Here is a 19357-nt window from a genome sequence, read left to right as displayed (position 1 = left end):
ATCACAGCAAGTGATTTTTTTATCCTATAAAAAAGCATGGCAAACCTACAAATACATTTCTTTACGTGCTTATCGATAATTACCATAGTTTATATTCTACACTACAAACGAGCTACATTAGTCCATCATAAAGCTTCATTCAGGCATTCAGTTCATGCAATCTCGTTTGGCACCTTTCCTTTCTCTGAGCTTGAGAATGTCGAAAACAAGGCAGTTGCTCGTTTAATGCAGCATTAAGCTGCTCGTAGAGAAAAGGTATTACACAACCCATGACGCACCTCTATACAAAAAGTATTGTGCTTTTAACTTCATGCCCAAAATGTTAAAACACAAAAACTCCATCCCCAAAAAAGAATAAATTCACACGACTGCTTCAGAGAGACACTGGCGGCCTGCTGAAGTGAAATCCGATTCCCCGAGTCAATGCAGTGCAGCTTACAAAGCTTCACTATTAAAGTAAGGCCAATAAATTATTGGAATTACATTGTAAACTTCTGAGGCCGGACAGCCAAGAATAACAACACACAAATGAAACTCATCAGCCTCTGCAGCGTTTACGAACACCTGCTGACCTGCATCGAGTTTTTGTTTGACATCCTGACATGAAATCCCACAGATGAGATCGTGTTAAGTAGAGTTGAGGTTTCGGCTGTGTAATGCACGAGTAGTGGAATTAAGTATGTGGATCCTTTGGCACACAATTAAGCTTCACTTGTTACATTTTGTTCCTGTCCCTCCGTGCTCCGGGTTGTTTGGGTAATACCCTCAGACATCTCAGAGTCATCCTTGTCGGGATGCCTGCATGAGACAGAAGTACAAGGAGGTTGTATTTTACTTACCGGTAACAAGGAGGGCAGTTAGACTATGAATCCTGCTCAGGCTTGTCGGCTGAGCAGCAAAGGCACATTGAACAAACAACAAACATAACTGAGAATGTGAAGAATATCTGGTGCTTCCAAAAAAGGACTATTTTTATCACTTTAATTCTAATCATACTGGACCAAACAAAAACAAAAAAATCATCAATACCAAACCAAAATAACATTATGCTCAAACATCAGTCAGCAAAGAGAAGCTATTTTTAATGGAACAGAGCCGAGAAGGATCTGCCTTTGGGTGTGATGAAGGAGTTGTGAACACAACAATAAGAAACAGCAACGCTTCAAATCAAAAGTGATCCAGATCATCACCGAAATTAAAATGCTTTAAAAATGATTTAATGGGGATAGTATTATGTTTTATTCTATCTACAGGTAATATCTGCAATGATTGGCTAAATATCTACAATCTATCAAACAACAATCTGGATCCAAGGAATATTGTGTCCACAGGAAATGTATTTCTCCAGACTTGTATTTGTATTTAGTTTCTGTGATAAATCTTGATTTGTTAATAATCTTCCTCCTCCTGCAAGTGTGGGTGGAGTTGCTCATTTTTAAATACGTGTGACTCAAAATTTTAAATGTAGATATTCAGGAGGAGAACTGATGAGGGTCAAACAATCAGTGGTTTAATGACACAATAGGAAACAGCTTTGCATTCTGAATTGTGTCTTGTTTTTTCTTTCTGTAATAAAATATATTTAAAAAGCTAAATTGATATCAGATGGGGGGAGACTGTGGAACAAAATCCGATCAAGTAAGGGTTTCACTCATTTGTAAAGGTTTAGGTGTCATTGGCGAGGAACGTTGCTTGACCTCCAACCTAAATACGAGGGACACTGTAGTACCTGGCGCTCCAGTAGTTCTCTGCTTCCTCCACCGTGTCAGGAAGTGGTCTGTCTGCAGTTTCAGGCAGCGCCAAAGCCAGGGCGGCACCGAGCAGCGGGGCAGTACCGAAGATGACCAGCGGGGCAGCAGGGCTGTGGTTGTGTAGCATGTTTATGATGGGTGCTAAAACGCCACCCATCCTCGCAAACATGCAGGATAAACCTAGTCCCGTCTGCCTGTAGGACGAGCAGGAAAGGAAAAGACGTAGCTATTATCCACATGTCTCTGAAAAGGGAAACAAGGGAAACGCTTGAGAGGAAATGAACTGAGAGACAAACCGGAGCACGGTGGGGAACAGCTCAGCAGTGTACACATAGATTACAGCAAAGGAAGCTGTTATTCCAAACTTCCCCACTATAGCGAGGCCAGCCAGGACATAGGTGCGATCTGCAGACAGGAAGGGGGGGGGGGGGGGGGGGGGCGCAATGAAAAGCTGTTTCCAAGGTTTGTTGGACATACACAGCGTTTACCTGCAGGGACGGCAAGCATTAGCAGACAGGCGACCCCTCCTAATGCCAGAAAAGCACACTGGGATAGTCGGCGACTGAAGGGCAGGACCAGCAGGACAAGCGTACGAGCCGGGATCTCAATCAACCCAAACACAAACTGGGTCAGGTAAAGGTTTGTCCCCAGTCTGGAGACACCCAGCGAGAGGCCGTAATACACCAGGACAGTCACAAACCTAGTGTGGAAGTACAGGGACAGAGACAGCGGACAACAGCAAGGCTGGGACATCAGGAAAAGGATTAGGTACGCAACTTGAGGAGTTGTTGTTGTACCAAACAAAATAAAAAAAACTAAAAAGCATGAAGCACACACACACACACACACACTTTACCAGATGTAGAACAGGATGACAGCCCTCTTTCTCATCTGAGGCATTCGTATGATATCCAGCGGTGAATTGTTTTGCTTTTCTCCACCTAAGACTTTCTCAACCTGCACACATAACGAAGCCGTTCAAAAGACAAGGATGGTGATATTCTGTGATTTCTGTTTTTTTTTTTAACAAATCCATTAAAAAGATGAAAATGTATTTGACCAATAGTCACCGCTTGTGTCGTCAAAGCCTTGTTTGTCCAAATGATATATATTAACTACTACTTTACGAGTTAAGTTCATTCAGGGTGTGATTATGCACCATAGTTATAGGAGTAGGAAACGATGACGCCTTACTCTCAGAGTAGGAGGTAAAGCTCGACCATTAACAAGTGCCGCCTTATGGAGGAGTGCTATGGCCTCCTCCCTCCTGTCTTTGGCCAACAGCCACCTGGCAGAATGAGGAAGCACCCTGAAAGGGGGCACAGAGAGAGACCAACAGGACACAAGGGGATACCACAGAGGAGAAAAGGAGGCCGAGAACCAGACACACAGGGAGAATAGATGCATGAATTGACAGCTGATCCAATGATCAAATGCAGAGTCCATTTCCCACCATATGTAGAAGAAGAGCAGGAAGCCTGGGGTTGATATAGCCAGCTGAAGCTTTCTCCAGTCCCTGATTAAATAAGCTATGCCTGCAAGCAGCATGTAGCCGAGACCAAATGCATAGTCTGTGATGATGCCTGCAAGCATGCGCTTCTTGGTGCATGTCCACTCAGTGCCTTCGACAAAACAGTGCAGGGTTCAGGGGAAAAGGTAAGAAGGAAAGGAGAGGGAAGGAAAGGAAAGGAAAGGAGGACTCGAATGAAACTGTTGGTCATGGTTTGGAACTTTAGTCAGTGACTAATGAGTAATCCAGAAGTCATGCGATTGTTTTTTTTTCCACTGAAACTATCGTGTCCTTTGAGCCCACAGTCACTTGGCTTTGTGAAAACAGAAATCAAAAGTCAACATTCACAAAGAAGGAAGAATTTCAAGGCTATTTCTCTAATAATTCTCGACCACTAATATTAACCTTAGCCTAAATGTCTAAATGTTCGTGTTTTACATAGTGAGAAAATTGTCCTGTTAAACTTTGTGTGCGTGCATTTTAATAACATTACAATTTCAAAAGATCTTGTGATATAATGGTTCACAAAATGCCCAGCAGAGAGAAAACATTCACATTTTGTTGTATCCCTGTCGAGTATTGTGTTTCTTACAATGGTAAATGCAATGTGTGTGATTTCTCAGTTATTGATCGCTGCATCATTTGTTCTGTGTGCTACATCTCGCCATGCTAAAGTTGTGATTGTGTGCTGCAGTGATGTGGGTTCTGTTAGTACCGAGTACAAAGGCATTGATGATGACTCCAGACACCGTGCTGCCAACGACGAAGCGAAGAATCACATAGATGGCGAAGTTTGGTGCAAAGGCCACGGCGACTCCAAACACGGTCTGAAGAGCGATGCCCAGGAGCAGGACGAAGCGCCGGCCGTACCTGGCACACACACAGAGAGAGAGAGAGAGCGGGAACATGTGGAAGTGAAGAACTGAAGGTGACAGGGTGAGGCTGGAGTAAATGTGAAACCCTGAATATTTTATAATATAACCAGAAAGCACTCAGAGGATAAGTGGAGTGTATATATATATATACTATATAGAACCTTTCAAGCCTGGCTGACCACGCAAAGCCAGCCAACACCCATTCAAACAGCATTGGCAGAAGCCACAAGGAAAATAGCATTAATATTTACCTCACAGTGAGGTTTCTGAGAGGCCGATGAATTCAAACATTATGGGTGAAGAGAGATGGAATATTACTTGGGTCATAACGCATCAGCTACCTATAGCTGTATTTCTCCAACAGTGTCTGGTATGATGATTGTGATTTGATGCTGAGGATCTGGTTCTTGTAAATGTCACAAGAGACAACGGAAACGCCTACCTGTCCGCCATGGCTCCAAACAGCACAGACCCCACCATCAAGCCAAGCATATAGAGCGATATACCAAAACTGTTCAGGTCAGCTTTGTCGCAAACCAGGTCCCACTGGTAAAAAAAAAAAAAGAAGAGGAGGGTGGAGAGGTCTGAGCAGAGCATGCACAGATCCCGAAGAGGTTATTCCTGTGGCACCGTCACGTTACCACGATTTATCAACTTTGTATTGTGAAGAATTAATGTGCCGTTCCAGATTTCATTATTCCTCAGAATTCTCAGAGGGAAGTGCTTTAAGCACTGCTGCAGTTTCTTTTATCCAAATCTGCATCTATTTTCAATATCTATTTCTGAAATAAAAAAAAGATTAGTGATAATAAACTTAAAGAAAATATTTATTTCAAAATATAAAAAACCTTTTCGAAAATTGCTGTGTGGCATTAAAGTCAAAACTTCTCAACTATTTCAAATTAATGTATAATTAATATATATATATATATGATCTAAGAGTACAGCAGATAGAAATAAAGACTTCCGTCTGTTTTATTATCGACCACAGACTGAATAATGATCCATTTTATTGCAGCTCTTGCTTGATAATGACGACTCATATTAAGTAACATTTGTATTTGATACTGCTTAGCCTCAAACTGAAACTACCACCAACTACACAACTGATTACACAACAGCAAGCAAAATATTTGACGAGGCTGCGCCTCAAACAGAGGCGAGATTAACTAATGTTAGACAGCATAGGAATTCTTATAGTTTATAATACTTAGTCTCAAATATTTACAATTACCATCATCTTCATCCTCCTCCTCCTCATCATCGTGCCCCCAAAAATAAAGGGATCCCTTAATTTATAGGACTGATGCTTTCCACCTGTTTCCATGCAGGACATGTAACTATAATTGATTATTGATCATTTAAATCAGCATCGAGCTGTACCTCGGTCACTGTCGTACTCTGGAAAGTCTCCCTGCTGAACACCCACCCGTGGGCGCAAGGGACGCGCTCGGACCGGTTCTCCCGCAGCAAGGCATCGGCGGAGAAGCAGGAGGAATCCGAGAGGCTGTCGTTCAGGCTGAGTTTACCGGGGATGGAGGACCCTCTCCCTGCTCCTGCGCTGGGACTCTCTCGGCACCGATAGGGCGGCGTGGCTCCGGTAAAAACGCTCACCATCATGTGAAATGCGAGGAAGATCTGGGGTAAGCAAATCCACACATACAGGATTTTCTGGTATTTGCCGAAACCACCGATGGCAGAGAGGATCTCTTCAAAATTCATTTTGGAAATAGGTTGGAGCTATAAAAGCTCAGCAGATCAATCCTGTGAGAGGGAAACCGAGAGATGGGCGTAAACGACGTGTAGCAGACAGGTATGGTGAGCACTGAAGGCATGTGTGTGTGTGCTGCCCTGTGTGGTGAATGTGAGTGGATGTGCGTGTGGGTGTGGGTGTGTGCGTGTGGGCGTGTTTGAGGTTTGAAAGGTGCGCACTCACCTGGCACTCGGAGCTCGGGGAGAGGCAGTTGGGTAGCTGTCATTTTTGTTGACAGCTTTTACAAACGCCTGATGCTCTCAGCTGCCACCTGCTGCCCGATAAGTGCTTTGCACGCTGGTTCTGCCAAACTGGAGAAACTACCGGTAAAAGTCCAAATGAGTCGACCTGTATTCATTTATGAAAATACTTACTTTGAAATATTATCAATTTTATCAGCAGGCCTTTATGGTGTTGACGTCATTCCATGACAAAAGCAGTAAAACAAAAACAATATAGTACAGTAGATAAAAAATAAACAAAAGTAAAGTAAAAGAAATTAATCTGATAAGGCATATTCACGAGCAGAGCTATAAGATAATGAGAGTTGTTTAGCATTTACATTTGCAGTAATGTATCTCTGGTGAGGCCAAACAGAAACACTATGAACTACAATCCGGGCTTTGGTTGAAAATATTTTAAAATGATCGAGTGAAGTTTTAGTTTATGAATAAACATTAGAACAGGACACTTTTCAGAGCAAGTTTAGACTGTACTCATTTTTGGAAAGTCGTCTTAGCAACAGTAAAGAAAAAGAAAACAACAACAAACAAACAAATACAGGCACATATCTCTGCTCCTGGCTGTTGGTGGTATCTGCACCGACTACTTGTGTAGAGAGAGATGAGGACAAGTCAATTTTTACTAGATTCAATATTCATTTCTGACTGTTTATGGATCAGATTTGAATATTTAAAATGCAGCAATACTAAATAAATGACCTGCATTTCCCTCTAATGTGAATGCATCTGCTCTCGGAGAGTCATCTGCGTCATCATGAACAAAACAAAGACATAGAGATAGTGCCAAGATGGTCCAGTGCCAGTGAGATGTTCTGTGGTGTCGGGGTTAACACCCTTAATGCTCAGCTGAGGCACCTGCATACAGGTTTATATGTCGGCTGCATGACTCAGGGAATGACATCATCAGAACACTGACTCAGCCAAGCCTAAGTGCTGTGAAGTTTAACTCAGGTATTTGGTGTCATTGGTACCTGATGTTATTATAGGATTACTGTGTTTACTGTGTAAACGTTGTAAATGTTGTGAATGTTATGTGTGCTTTTTAATTGGACCATTGTGTCTGCAATAAAGATTTGATTGATTGATTGATTGATTACTATATGATAGTCAGAACAACACGATGGTATCTTGACGCAACAGTAAAGCTTTTATTTTGAAGGCGCAGACCGGATGCGTTGCTGTCGTCCTTTTGGTGTTTTTTGGGGGAGACAGAACACAGAGACAGCGGGTAATGGATGAAGGGAAGGAGGGATGGACCGGGTCAGGAGCGGCTTCGGAAGCTAAGGCGGCTTTGAGCATCCGCGGAGGGAACCCGGAGCAGAGACCCGTTGCAGCGAGCCGCCCGGCCTCCGTGCGCCCCGTGTAGCCGATTCTCCCGGTTCATCCGAGGGGCGGTCATCGGTACCGGGCCGTTTCCTCCCTGCACGGTCACCCAGCCGGACCAGAATCCCTTTTTGTTTTAACAAAGAAAGGCTCGTCCGCTGAGTGTGAGGAGGCCGCCGCTGTGCGTCATAAGGTCAGCTGATGATGTCAGACCCGCATCCGTGACGCGATCTGCTGATGTAGACGAAGCCACGCCCTCTGAGAGACACGCACGATCGAACCCTGGCCGAGTTAGTGTCACATCCTTGAGGTGTGGTCTACAGGGGCTTTAAATAGCAACCCGACGTCATCGCTCCTTATATGGTAATTCAAAAGGCCGTATAAGGAGGAGCTTTTACACATTGAGCTGGTTTGAGATCAGTCCATGACTGTTTGGGATGGATTTCAAAGCAGCGCAGTAAACGCAGCCTCCAAGATGGTCAGGCGGGCGTGGCCGGAAGCATCCGCTCACCTTTACCTGTCGCTGAGGTCGTGCATGTTTTCGCTTGCTTTGGACCAACACGTCAGATCCACTCATCCGTCCACCTCCTCGGCAGAGGCTTTGATCATAAATAGGCCAATCAAAATGAAGAAGGAACAGAAACAGGAAACATTTTAAACACATCATTCATTATATGTGGGTTTCCACGGTTAAGGAATTAGGCGGTAATCTATAAATTTGCATGACATCATCATCATGGCGGCCTGGGTGCATTGATGCATTGATTGATTGGTGACAGTGGCGCTCCCGTTAGCCTCCGTCTCGCTCCAGATAAAGTGACGTCTGCTTGGCTGTACTTAACTCAGCCTGGTGGGCGGCAGCATCGTGCAGGTGTGTGGTGCAGGTGTGTGGCGCAGGTGTGTGGTGCAGGTGTGTGGTGCAGGTGTGTGGCGCAGGTGTGTGGCGCAGGTGTGCGGTACAGGTGTGTGGTGCAGGTGTGTGGTGCAGGTGTGTGGTGCAGATGTGCGGTACAGGTGTGTGGTGCAGGTGTGTGGTGCAGATGTGCGGTACAGGTGTGTGGTGCAGGTGTGTGGCGCAGACTCACGGGGCTCGTTTATTAGACTCTCTGTCCTCCTTCCTCTCCAGCCTGCTGCGCGCGGCGACCCGGGTGGACCCGCCGACCACGTGGAACTCCAGCTGCAGAAGCCCCATGGCCACTTCATTTCTTCACCGCTGAGAGGCAAGTCAAGCTGGCCTCCCCAGCCCCAGACGTGGACCCAGACCCGGACCCAGACCCGGATCCCGAGCTTGACCGGCGGCGCGACCACGAGGAGCAGTATGTGAGCGAAGGACAGCCTGACGCGGAGCAGGCGCCGCCCGACTGCAGGGACGCCGAGACCATCACAGGTGTGTTTGCGGAGCTGCTGGGATATTATGGAAGATCCAGGCATGGCAGGATTTATCTCTTACAGCATGAAAGGATCCTTGATTCTATAATGAAGTAAAACAGTTTTAATGGTTATGGCCACCACGCTCCTCCCTCCCCGTCACGTCTGTGACGTTCAGATGTGTGCAACAGCACCGACCTGCCCGAGTTTGAGATCATCAGTCTCCTGGAGGAGCAGCTGCCGGTGTACCGCTTGAGGGCCGACAGCGTCTACGGCTACGACCACGATGACTGGCTGCACACGCCCCTGGTGGCGCCGGACACCAGGTTGGACCTGACCTCCGAGCAAATTGAAGAGACGCTCAAGTACTTCTGTAAGTCTGGTTAGCGCTTAGTCAGCAGCACTGTGTGTGTTTTTGTGTGTATATATACATATACACACAGCATATCTGTTTCTTGTGCATATTCAGTACGACTAGAGGGAGCCTAATAGCAACTGTAAATGTTGTTTTATATACAGTCAAACCTTTATATCCTGTACTTCTATAGAACACGCTTTATATAATGGTTGTAACTGTGTAATTATCTTAAGGCCTGCTGCAGACACGATAGCACGTTTGCTAGCTAGCGTGGTACAGCGGTCCATGAAATAATATAGATGGTAATGCTGCATGATGAGATGCAAATGTGACAAACTGCATTCTTCAGATACATTTACAGCTAAATATGCATTCCATTGGCCTTCTTTGATTCCATTGACCCTTTTTTCTATAATTAAAGCAGGGATTATTATTAGGGATTATTCATAATCACCACAGCTTTAACATGATTACATATATTATGTATATTAGCATTCACTTTTGAAGAAAAAAATACGTCAAATTCTCAATAAGAGGTTTGTAGCCGCTCTTTGCACTCGCTAGCACTAATACTAGAAAGGCGGACTATAAATATAACTAATGTTGGGCATAAACAAAGTGCTATATCAGAAGGTATACACGGATCGGCCGTGGAGCTGGTGGTTAGTAATTAAACACAAAGCAGTTATTGAGTTACAACAAAGGCAAACAGAATAATTCAGGGCGCCATGGAAACCACTCCCTGTGTTTGCCTTCTGCCTCTGCAGTGCTATGTGCAGACAGAGTGGGACGAATGACAAAGACCTACCATGACATCGACGCTGTCACACGTTTGTTGGAGGAGGTTAGTCTACAGGAAGGATTTTTATTTTATTCTCACGCACCAAGCGGGACTGGAGTGTTGCATCGAGTCATTTGAGGATATTGATGCTTTGTCTACCGTCTTTCACGTCTTTTCTCTTCCCCTGTTCCAACTAATAGAAAGAGAGGGATTTGGAGTTGGCCGCCAGGATCGGTCAGTCGCTCCTTAAGAAGAACAGAAATCTGACTGAGCAGAACGACTATCTGGAGGAACGAGTCGGACAAATCACAGAAGAGGTCTGCTGTCGCACGCAAATGATTTTGTTCTGAATACAGAGTTATCTTACAATTTACAAACTACGAACAACCACATGCTAGTTTTTTTTGTTGCATTTTATTTGATGTTTCCTGTGTTGAGGAAACTATATTAGTAATATTAGAAGTGTAAGTTGTGTTTGAATCTGATTTCACAGATTTAAAAGCAAGCCATTAGCAAAGTTTTGCGAAATCCTTTTCTCAGTTTTAACTTTGTCAAAAACCTGCCTCACACATCGGTTTCATGTATTCGTCTGAAGATAAGCCCGACTCTACGAGCAGCTAACACGCTCTGTTCTTTATCCAGGTTGCCCAGCTGCACCACGAGCTGAATCTGAAGGATGAGCTGCTGCAGTTTTACACCAACACAGCCGAGGAGAGCGAGGAGGAGTCCGGCAGCTCCCCAATGTTCGCGTTTGATAACCAAATATCTATCTATCTAACCAAATGTTCTGTAAATAGAAATGCGTATGATTTTCAAAATCTTCATTCATCCAGCCTTATTGTGTGTTTATCTGTGCAAAAGGGGCAAAAAAAGTAAACTGCAAACGGCTTCAGGGGGATTTGTTGGTGACACACTTCAGAGGAAACTCAAAGATCTGGAAGAGGAGAACCTGTCACTTCGCTCAGAGGTATCTCCACAAGCTACAACAGCAACACATCCAAATTTAATGGACGGAAATAGCTGGAAACTCATTTTTCCCCCACACCTGTGCACTTGCAGGCAAATCATCTGAAGTCAGAAACAGAAACATACGAGGAGAAGGAGCAACAGCTTGTTAACGACTGCGTGAAAGAACTCAGTGCGTCTCCCCATTCCCATCGTTTTCCTGTCCCCTGACTGTTTTAACTGTTTCACAGTGTGCCTGCTGCTTTAGACACCCATCTCTCCCCCCCCCCCCCTGTTGCAGATCAAACTAATCTTTCTGTCCTATCAGGGCTGTCCACCCTCCAGATCTCTGCCATAGCGGAGGAATTGGCTCGAAAGACTGAGGACGCTTCCAGGCAGCAGGAGGAAATCACACACCTCCTCTCTCAGATAGTAGATCTGCAAAAGAAAGCGAAATCTGTGAGGCACGAACGCATTGGCCCACGATGGAGACTGCCGTTAGACTCTCTTCTGCTTATTGAAGCACACTTTGTGTGTTTCTAGTTCGCGGTGGAGAACGAGGAGCTTTCTCAACACCTGGTGGCAGCGAAAGATGCCCAAAGGCAGCTCACGGCAGAGGTAGCTCCACCGTCACTGGCTGACTTCATTTCCTTCCATGCCCAGATGACTCCAGACTTTGATGTCTGCATTTAACAGCTTCAGGAGCTGGAGGAGAAATACTCCGAGTGTATAGAGATGCTGCACGAAGCCCAGGAGGAGCTGAAGAACTTGAGGAACCGAAACTATCCTGCAGGAACGCCACGGCGGTACCATCCCCCGGGAATGTACCCAATGGTGAGGCTGTGTGTGTGTGTGTGTGTGTGCGTGCTCTTTTTGTGCTACCTGACAGCTCACTGCGTTTCAGGATTCTCTGGCAGCGGAGATTGAGGGGTCAATGCGGAAGGAGTTGAGTCTGGATGACGCCGAGTGTGAAGAACAAACGTACGTACGGACTAACAGTCAAACTCATGGATGCGGTTTGAAGTGATTCACAACAAAATGTTGAAATGTTCGTCTTCATTTGCACCAAATTGTTGTTGTTTTCTGGCCGAAGGACCATACTGTTAGGGATAAAGTCTCTAACAATTGAAAATAAGCAAATTGACTATCACATACTCTCACCATTTCACCGTTTCATGGAACTCTGCTGCAGTGTTTTCTGTGTAATCCTGCCAATCCAAAACATACAAATTAATAGACACCGGGTAAAACCACATTTCCAGGCCGAGGTGATTATCTCATGAGCGTTTGGTGAATGCAGCCTTTAGTGGAGCCACGAAGTCGAAGATAAATTGCTTTAGCTTCGGTGATCCTTTCGCTTGTCTTCTAGCGCCAGGTCGGTTTAAATACCCTCAAAACTAATGACAGTACCATCAGCCACTTGAGTACTTTATTACTATGTTTAGCAAATGTGTGTAAACTGAAGCGCTAGACATCAGCAGCATTAACGTGTTAGCATGTAGCTTAAATGAGCATGCTGTGACTAATTTCACTCTCACGGAGATGAGGACACTTTTCTGTTCTAGTTCCATTTTAACATAAGACAAGAGTTATAATAAACAACTACTTCTAACTGTTTTAAGATGGCCCATCTGTGTTTCATTTGATGCAGAAGCCATCGGAAGCGTGTGTTTGAGACAATTAAAAACGTCAACCAGGGGGTCCGTCAGCGTTCTCTGACTCCTACCAACATCCCCGGCTCCAACCAGTCTCTGTCAGCTCGCACGTCACCCCAGTCCAGCGGCCGCTCCACTCCTCATTCCACCGTCTACGGAGGCGATATCAGCGGAGACAGTGTTGCCCTCGACAACCGAGCGCAGAGCATCCTGATGGAGACGGCATGCTATCAGGATAGGTGAGGGACGAGGAATAACATGTTTGTGAAGACTCACCTCTTTGGATTGATGGTTTCCTGAGTTGAGCCTTGAGGATTCTTCACTCGTCTGTTTGAACTCTGACAAGATGAGTTCATGCAAAACCTTCTCACAGCTTGTTTTATCTCTGCCCTGCAGCACAGAGGGCCGGGAGAAGAAGGCCGGCGGGCCTGAGGACCTGCGTCTCGCTCTGCGCCGCCTGTCCCTGCGACGGCAAAATAACCTGAGCGAGAGGCGCTTCTTTGAAGAGGAGAGGGATCGTAGACGAGGAGGCCATAGCGGGCTACATTATGGCCAGGATAGTTTGCTGACACCATCAGAAAGCATCATGTCTCTCGGAAACCTCCACATTTGGGCCGCGCGAGGGCCCTACCTGCCTGACAAGCTCCAGATCGTCAAACCGCTTGAAGGTGAGGGAGAAAGGGAGCAGGAAATGAGCTGCAATGCAGGAAGGAGGCCGGAATGTAGCAAGAGACACGAAAGAGAGGCCTCTTTCACTAAAGCTCTCCAAGTCTCTCTGGTCTCTGATGCACCGTCACAAGTCAGGTGGTTCAACATCTCCACACAGCGATTACGCAGAAACGCAGCCCAGAGGATGGCTGCAGCCGCATTCAGAATAACAGACATACAAATGAGCCGGGCTTCTTCTTCTTCTTCTTCTGATCCACTGGTGATTTGAAGTGGGTGTTCTTGGCTCTCTGCTCCCCTCTGCTGGTTATACTTCATAGCACACTAAAAGCTCATTGCTGTCATCCAACCATCTCCATGGTGACCAGTGGCCCTTCCATTGCGCTTGTTTACATGTGTTTGTTAATGGGTTGGTACATTTTTTATTTCTCACAAATGTATACTTTCATGTTTCTGTTTATCCTTATTTGTTGTTTATTCATGGCTTCCACTGTTTTATTTTTCTTTATCCCATCTGTCACATCTCTCCATATTTGTTTTATATCTATTAAACTGACTAATAAAAACCGTTTCCATTCTAATGTATCTTCCATTTCATTTTCCTCCTTTCTTCCGCTCTTCCGTCGCTTCTTATTGTTTCTTTATTCTCACTATCTTTGTTTGTCACGCTGACCATAAAGCATTATCGTCAACCATCTCCCTTCTTACGTACCGGTAACTTCATCAATATGCAAATGATGTCATCTCATCAGGAAATTACTGATCAAATTACTATTGGTGTTACATGTAGTATTGTGTTCTCCCATGTGATTTATTCCACACATTCAGTCAGGTCAAACCGCAAGTTAAAAGTTGTACAAATTCCTCGATGTATTTGTGTGTGTTTGAGTACACAGTAGTTCTGTTTGTTTCTGTTGACCAGGCTCTGCCACGCTGCATCACTGGCAGCAGTTAGCCCAGCCTCACCTTGGCGTGATTCTGGATGCCAGGCCAGGAGTGGTGCCAAAGGGCTACCGACCCCTCGAACTAGAGCTGGAACAGGTCAGTCTAGAGCTGGAACAGGTCAGTCTAGAGCTGGAACAGGTCAGTCTAGAGCTGGAACAGGTCAGTATAGAGCTGGAACAGGTCAGTATAGAGCTGGAACAGGTCAGTCTACTCTAGAGCCACAGTGATAAATATAAAACAGCAAGATACTGCAGTTTATGATAATCATTTTGGAATGATTCAACTTCATATTGATATCTGGAAGTGATAAATATCACAATCCTTGAGTGTATTTACATGGAATGGCTGGATTGATATTTCTTACAGTGTACATCCATGCACTTGTAATGGCTGGGATGTTTCTCTGCAGGTGTACCCGTGGGGTGGCTTGGATGAAGATGAACCGGGAGAGCAGTACTTCCAGAATCTACCCACCTCATCTGCCTCTGCCTCCCCAGTCGTGCCCTCTGCCTCCGGCACCGGCGACACCAACCTCGGGCTGACTCCGCCCACCCTGCCTTCTGTGCCCTCGCCATCTGCATCGCCACATCTCAGCAACACTGATGTCATGGGTGAGCGTATGATGTACATTTACTCGTGCTGTTTTTAAAACTTTTTAATGACCGTCTGCGTTTGTGTGTCTTTGCAGCTGCGTACTATCCGGGTAAATGCATGGCCCACACCAGCTCCACCTACACATTCACAACCTGTCGAATTCTACACCCGACCGATGAGCAAACGCGAGTCACGCCAAGGTAAGCAACAAAAGTCGCGCGGTTCTGCTTGAAATGTAATGATCAAGGTCTTTTTTTTTTTACACTATCCTCTTTGGTTTGATGATCAAAGGCTGCACTGAGATCTAATACGATAAGCACAGAGATAAGTCTGGTATCAGACGCTATTAAAAGGTTGTTTGTGACTTTCGTTAGTGATGTTTCGTGAAAACCAACACCTAGAATCCTGGGCAGAAAGGGAAGGATTTAAATGGGACTGTAGGTAGCTCTATTTTTGTGTTTTTTGCTTGCTTTGCAGCCTAAACCCGGTTCCAGCTTCATCCTCCTGCGTGATGACCAGCACTCTGCTGGGCACTCCTGCCGCTACGCCCTGCACGCCCCGCAGGCTCAGTCTCAGGCGGTCCGAATCTTCCACTAACCTCAGGCAGGCTTCCAAACACGTCATCTTTCTAACATTATATCTTCTTGCTACTGTGGGAATTTCACTTCTGTCACTTTGTAAACAAGTTAGCAGGTTATTATTATTTCTATTCAATGATTTTACACTAATTTTCACACATTTATGTTCAATTGCTTCCATTCATTTCCTGCTGTGATCAACATGACTTTCAGACTTGAGAGAAATATTAATCTGCAACGTCACCGGTCCGTATAATCTCGACTCTCCGTCATTTCTCTTGTTTGTACAGAGATGCGACACGGACCACCAGCACCTCCCTGGGGTTAGTGCGTCTCCTCCAAGAGAGAGGGATCTCAGCAGCAATGTATCACCAGAGCCAGGGCCTGGAGTCTGGTCAGGGTAACGGAGGAGTCTTATTCAGCACCTCTGTCACCCCTAAGCGAGCACTCGACCCCAACCCACTGCAGCCCTCCACCCCTCCCAACTCTCCCACGGGACAGGGTGTTTCAGCAGCACCAATCCCTACGGGATTCGATTTCAAGAGCCCCTCCTACGACAACTTCCTGGCGTCCAAACCAGCTAACTCCATCCTGAAGGAGGTGACGGGGAGGATGAGGGGCAGGCAGAGAGGGAGGGACTGTGAAAGCCAGACAGACGTTAGTGTAACGGTCCGCAACCTCAACCTGCTGGACAAGGTGAAGCGGCTGGGCGTGGCTGGCGTTCCGGGAGGCAGGGCAGTGAGTTCCAGCGCCATGCTGGGGCCCCTGGGTGGGTTACGCAGATCGGGATCCCCCTTTGGGCCCGATGGAATGAGGAGGAACCGGAGTTATCCAGCCATGGTTGGTGCTAGCATGGCCATGAAAGCCCCGGGGCCCCAGGAGTAAGCAGAACTTCTGCTGGGAAGTTAGGAAGCCAAGGGGAAGACGGGCAGGACATCACGGATCTACACAGACTCTCATCAGTGCGTTGAGCTGGAGACTAATAGCAACACAAATTAAAGGGTTGGTTCACCCAAAATATAAATGCCTCTTTTGGTTTGTAAGATCGTTTTTTATTTTATTTGCCCCACTAATGAAATCTCTCTGAATATGCCCCGGGCTTCTCAATAATAAAAGAATGAAAGTGACATTTATTTTATAACCGATGTTCCAATCCCCACAGAATATTATCTACTATGACTAAGCAAACACCGAACATATCAAACGAAAGATCAAAGTCTCTCCTTTCATCAGGAAAGTGTGTTCCTACCATTTTCTGTTCTGGAGTTATTGGCCGTTGAAGAGAGGCAGATTTCAATGTCAGGGTTGGCAGTGAATGTTTGGGTTATATAAAAAACCGAAAGCGCCGGAAGATAGCAACTGAGCTAGCTGTCTGTTAAAAATGTCCACTGGCAGCCCTGCTTTGGAGACTGATTCTGCTGGCTGGATATACTGTAGTATTCCCACTGCTGCTAGTCCAACGCTCCCGATCCAAACATACACTGATGCACTCTTAAATCTGATATTTCACTGTAGCACTAACGGACTAACCATTCTTCTTTGCTATTGTCAAATTAGGGTTCACCTCTTATAAATGACTTCACAGAATATATTCTTACCCTCCCACTCGCCCCCCGTCTCTCACTCGTCCTCTCCCATCCGTAAAACCCTCCCGCAGGGATTATTTGTGAGTCTGACAAGTCAATTTTCTGCAAATAATTGAATCGATCTCATGTCGGTAATAAAGATACTCTGGTTTCGTTTTTTCTAATTGGCCATTAGACAGGAAAAGCCGACGGTGCTTCAGCGGAACTACATGATGATCGATATGCTGCAGCCACAGCTCAAAGAGAGCAGGCAGGGCGATTAGGGAAGCGATTGCGGCTCACGCGGGAAGCTTTTAGAGACATGAAGCAACACAGTGCCTCAATCATTTGCTTTTGGTGGTGTATGTTCATGCATTTGCTTAAAGGTTCTATATGAAAGATTATTCATAACTGGTCCTTAATTAATTAGGCCACAAAAACACAAATAAAACCTCTAAAATGGGAAAGAGCTCTTTTTGTGACCCACTGCCCAAATAGAAACAACAAGAAAACTGAGTGAATGTTTTTACAATCTGTGTGTCGAAAGCTTAAGAAAAAAAGAAATGAACAGATCCCTGCAATTCATAGAAATATTCATGTAAATATTGCTATTTTATTGATTCTTTGTGTATGTTTGAGAAAATATATTTTAGTTACAGTAGTCAACTATTAGCACCAAAGTCGTAAGGACAAGGGGGGGGGTGTTTTACGGGACAGTGATGTCAGTGCATATCTTCTGTATAAATAAAGTTGGGTTGAACTGGAAGCAAAAGCAAAACCAGGTCTTGATCTGGGATTCTTGATGCAACATTTAGTGGCAATGGGTGTCATGTAGAACCTTTAAGTGTGTGAAAGGACTTATTGCACTTACTGTGTTTGTTTATTTGTTACTTATTTGTTATTTATTTGTACCTGCTGTTGTCACTTAATTGTCATTTTTTTTTTAAATAAAGGCGGTTGTTGTGTGCAATGCACATCAGTGTAAGTACCGAAGGGGAAAGTATGTATGCAGGTTTTTACAAATAAACATTGACCAATACAATATGAAATTATATTGTCGTTTTCCTCTGTAATCGTGAAATCATGACTCATTCAAGTCACAGACAGGCAGACTTTATTTAACCTCCTCCAGCAGATGGTGCTCACCAGTAACTCAGCCCAGTAAACAGAACATGAAGGACAGTGGACATGCCGTATGTTCGCATTCATTATGTGTTGGGCTGTGAGGGGAATGATCAAACCTCCCAATCAGCCCACGGGTGAATGGGAGGTGAGCAATAACCCCAAAATGCCACTCTGTCAGCCAAGGAGTCGAATTAGAAATTACAAATGCCACTAATATCTCTCACTGTAGATGTTTGCCCACAATTGTTTGTTTCTGAAAGCATCACATCAACTGCTTTCTGTAATGGAAAAAGACACCGACCCTCAAGTGTGGGTGTCCTGGTCCGAGCACCAAAGTATCATGCTGGACGGTTCCCAGTCTTTTTGTACAGAAACTTTCTCTTAATTCCCTCAGCTTTCTCAGAATAGAAAGCCTCTGTAATTTTCTCATTGAAGTGTGACCTCAGTCAATGTCAGTACCGTTCCTGCCCAACACACACACACATAAACACACACACAGCACACTCCTTCTTTACCCCATGGCAACCAGTTCTCTGAATAATTCACCAAGCTGACTTTGTTCATCGATCCTCTCACCAACCTGTGACTCGCACAAACACATCGTTCACTTTACGTTTGAAGCCGAGAGCAGCATAATAGCCTCCTCCATCACAATTCACCACCACGCTGCATTCTTCCCTTTACTAATACCTCAGGCTAAGGCTTGAGCCGAGCAGCTTGCCACAGTTTCTGTTTTCATGCTAATAGAGAAATGAAAAAATGTCTGCTGAAAACCGACAATGTCGCACCTCCTCAGCATATCAGGCTTTCTAATCGCTAATTAGCTTTCTAATTTTGCTCCTCTCACAAAGCCAGAAATCCAACTTTGTGTCTTATTTTGAGCCTGCTTTAATGATTGGGTAAATATCAGTTTCTCCAAATGCATCAGCTATTCCAATATTTAGCACAGACAGTAACGCCTGTAATGATCTCGCCATTTCTTTGAAGATATTCTGGAGCATTCCCTGGCCTGCGCTCTGAATGATGCATTCACTCACTTTCATCTTCTCTGTGCGGCTGCGTGCCTATCCCCCCCCCCCCCCCCCCCCAACATCAGACGTCGCTCCATCCACGATCATCACGTAGATATAGAAGCACGGATCAATCACTGGGCGCCTCATCTTATGTCAAAATCATATTGGAAAGAGACATGCCTGTGAACAAGTGCAAGTTGTTTGTCCAGGATAAAACTACACCAGAAGTTTCACTTTTTCAAACAACTTCAGTTGGTTGCTGTTATTTTCTTGTTTTTATGATCAATATGGAGTGTGTGTGTGTGTGTGT

At 45.2% G+C, this 19357-nt stretch overlaps 2 protein-coding genes across 2 annotated transcripts; one reads left to right on the top strand and one right to left on the bottom strand.

The window, feature by feature from the left end:
* Positions 1 to 701: 701 nt before the first annotated feature.
* Positions 702 to 5858, bottom strand: si:dkey-166k12.1 (solute carrier family 22 member 13). Its single transcript, XM_068747335.1, has 10 exons — positions 5520 to 5858; positions 4579 to 4682; positions 3977 to 4131; positions 3205 to 3373; positions 2946 to 3060; positions 2608 to 2708; positions 2240 to 2451; positions 2048 to 2156; positions 1730 to 1945; positions 702 to 798 (listed from the first exon to the last, which is right to left on the bottom strand). Exons 1-10 carry the CDS (start codon positions 5856 to 5858, stop codon positions 702 to 704), a joined length of 1617 nt encoding a protein of 538 aa, XP_068603436.1.
* A 3147-nt stretch (positions 5859 to 9005) lies between these two features.
* trak1a (trafficking protein, kinesin binding 1a) lies at positions 9006 to 16229 on the top strand. The gene is made up of 17 exons (XM_068746897.1): positions 9006 to 9195; positions 9948 to 10024; positions 10162 to 10278; positions 10604 to 10704; positions 10823 to 10928; positions 11021 to 11099; positions 11235 to 11365; positions 11450 to 11524; positions 11603 to 11740; positions 11811 to 11887; positions 12558 to 12800; positions 12958 to 13229; positions 14150 to 14268; positions 14582 to 14783; positions 14861 to 14966; positions 15244 to 15369; positions 15635 to 16229. The coding sequence occupies exons 2-17, from the start codon at positions 9974 to 9976 to the stop codon at positions 16227 to 16229; spliced, it is 2538 nt and encodes an 845-aa protein (XP_068602998.1). The 5' UTR covers positions 9006 to 9195; positions 9948 to 9973.
* The last annotated feature ends 3128 nt before the right edge of the window (positions 16230 to 19357 follow it).

The sequence above is a fragment of the Brachionichthys hirsutus genome, chromosome 13 (genome assembly GCF_040956055.1).
Source record: "Brachionichthys hirsutus isolate HB-005 chromosome 13, CSIRO-AGI_Bhir_v1, whole genome shotgun sequence".
Lineage (NCBI taxonomy): Eukaryota > Metazoa > Chordata > Actinopteri > Lophiiformes > Brachionichthyidae > Brachionichthys > Brachionichthys hirsutus.
The sequence above is the reverse complement of the archived record's forward strand: the minus strand, read 5'-3'. Positions and strand labels throughout refer to the sequence as shown.

Bases quoted from the DNA above. Each gene is read 5' to 3' on its own strand.
- trak1a (XM_068746897.1), top strand. From the start codon at position 9,974: ATGACAAAGACCTACCATGACATCGACGCTGTCACACGTTTGTTGGAG. The intron at 12,801-12,957 runs GTGAGGGACGAG...TCTGCCCTGCAG, and splicing joins ACGGCATGCTATCAGGATAG to CACAGAGGGCCGGGAGAAGA. The intron at 15,370-15,634 runs GCAGGCTTCCAA...TTGTTTGTACAG, and splicing joins GAATCTTCCACTAACCTCAG to AGATGCGACACGGACCACCA.
- si:dkey-166k12.1 (XM_068747335.1), bottom strand. From the start codon at position 5,858: ATGAATTTTGAAGAGATCCTCTCTGCCATCGGTGGTTTCGGCAAATAC. The intron at 3,374-3,976 runs GTACTAACAGAA...GTTTTGTCGAAG, and splicing joins CATCAATGCCTTTGTACTCG to GCACTGAGTGGACATGCACC. The intron at 3,061-3,204 runs GTGGGAAATGGA...GCCCCCTTTCAG, and splicing joins CTGCTCTTCTTCTACATATG to GGTGCTTCCTCATTCTGCCA.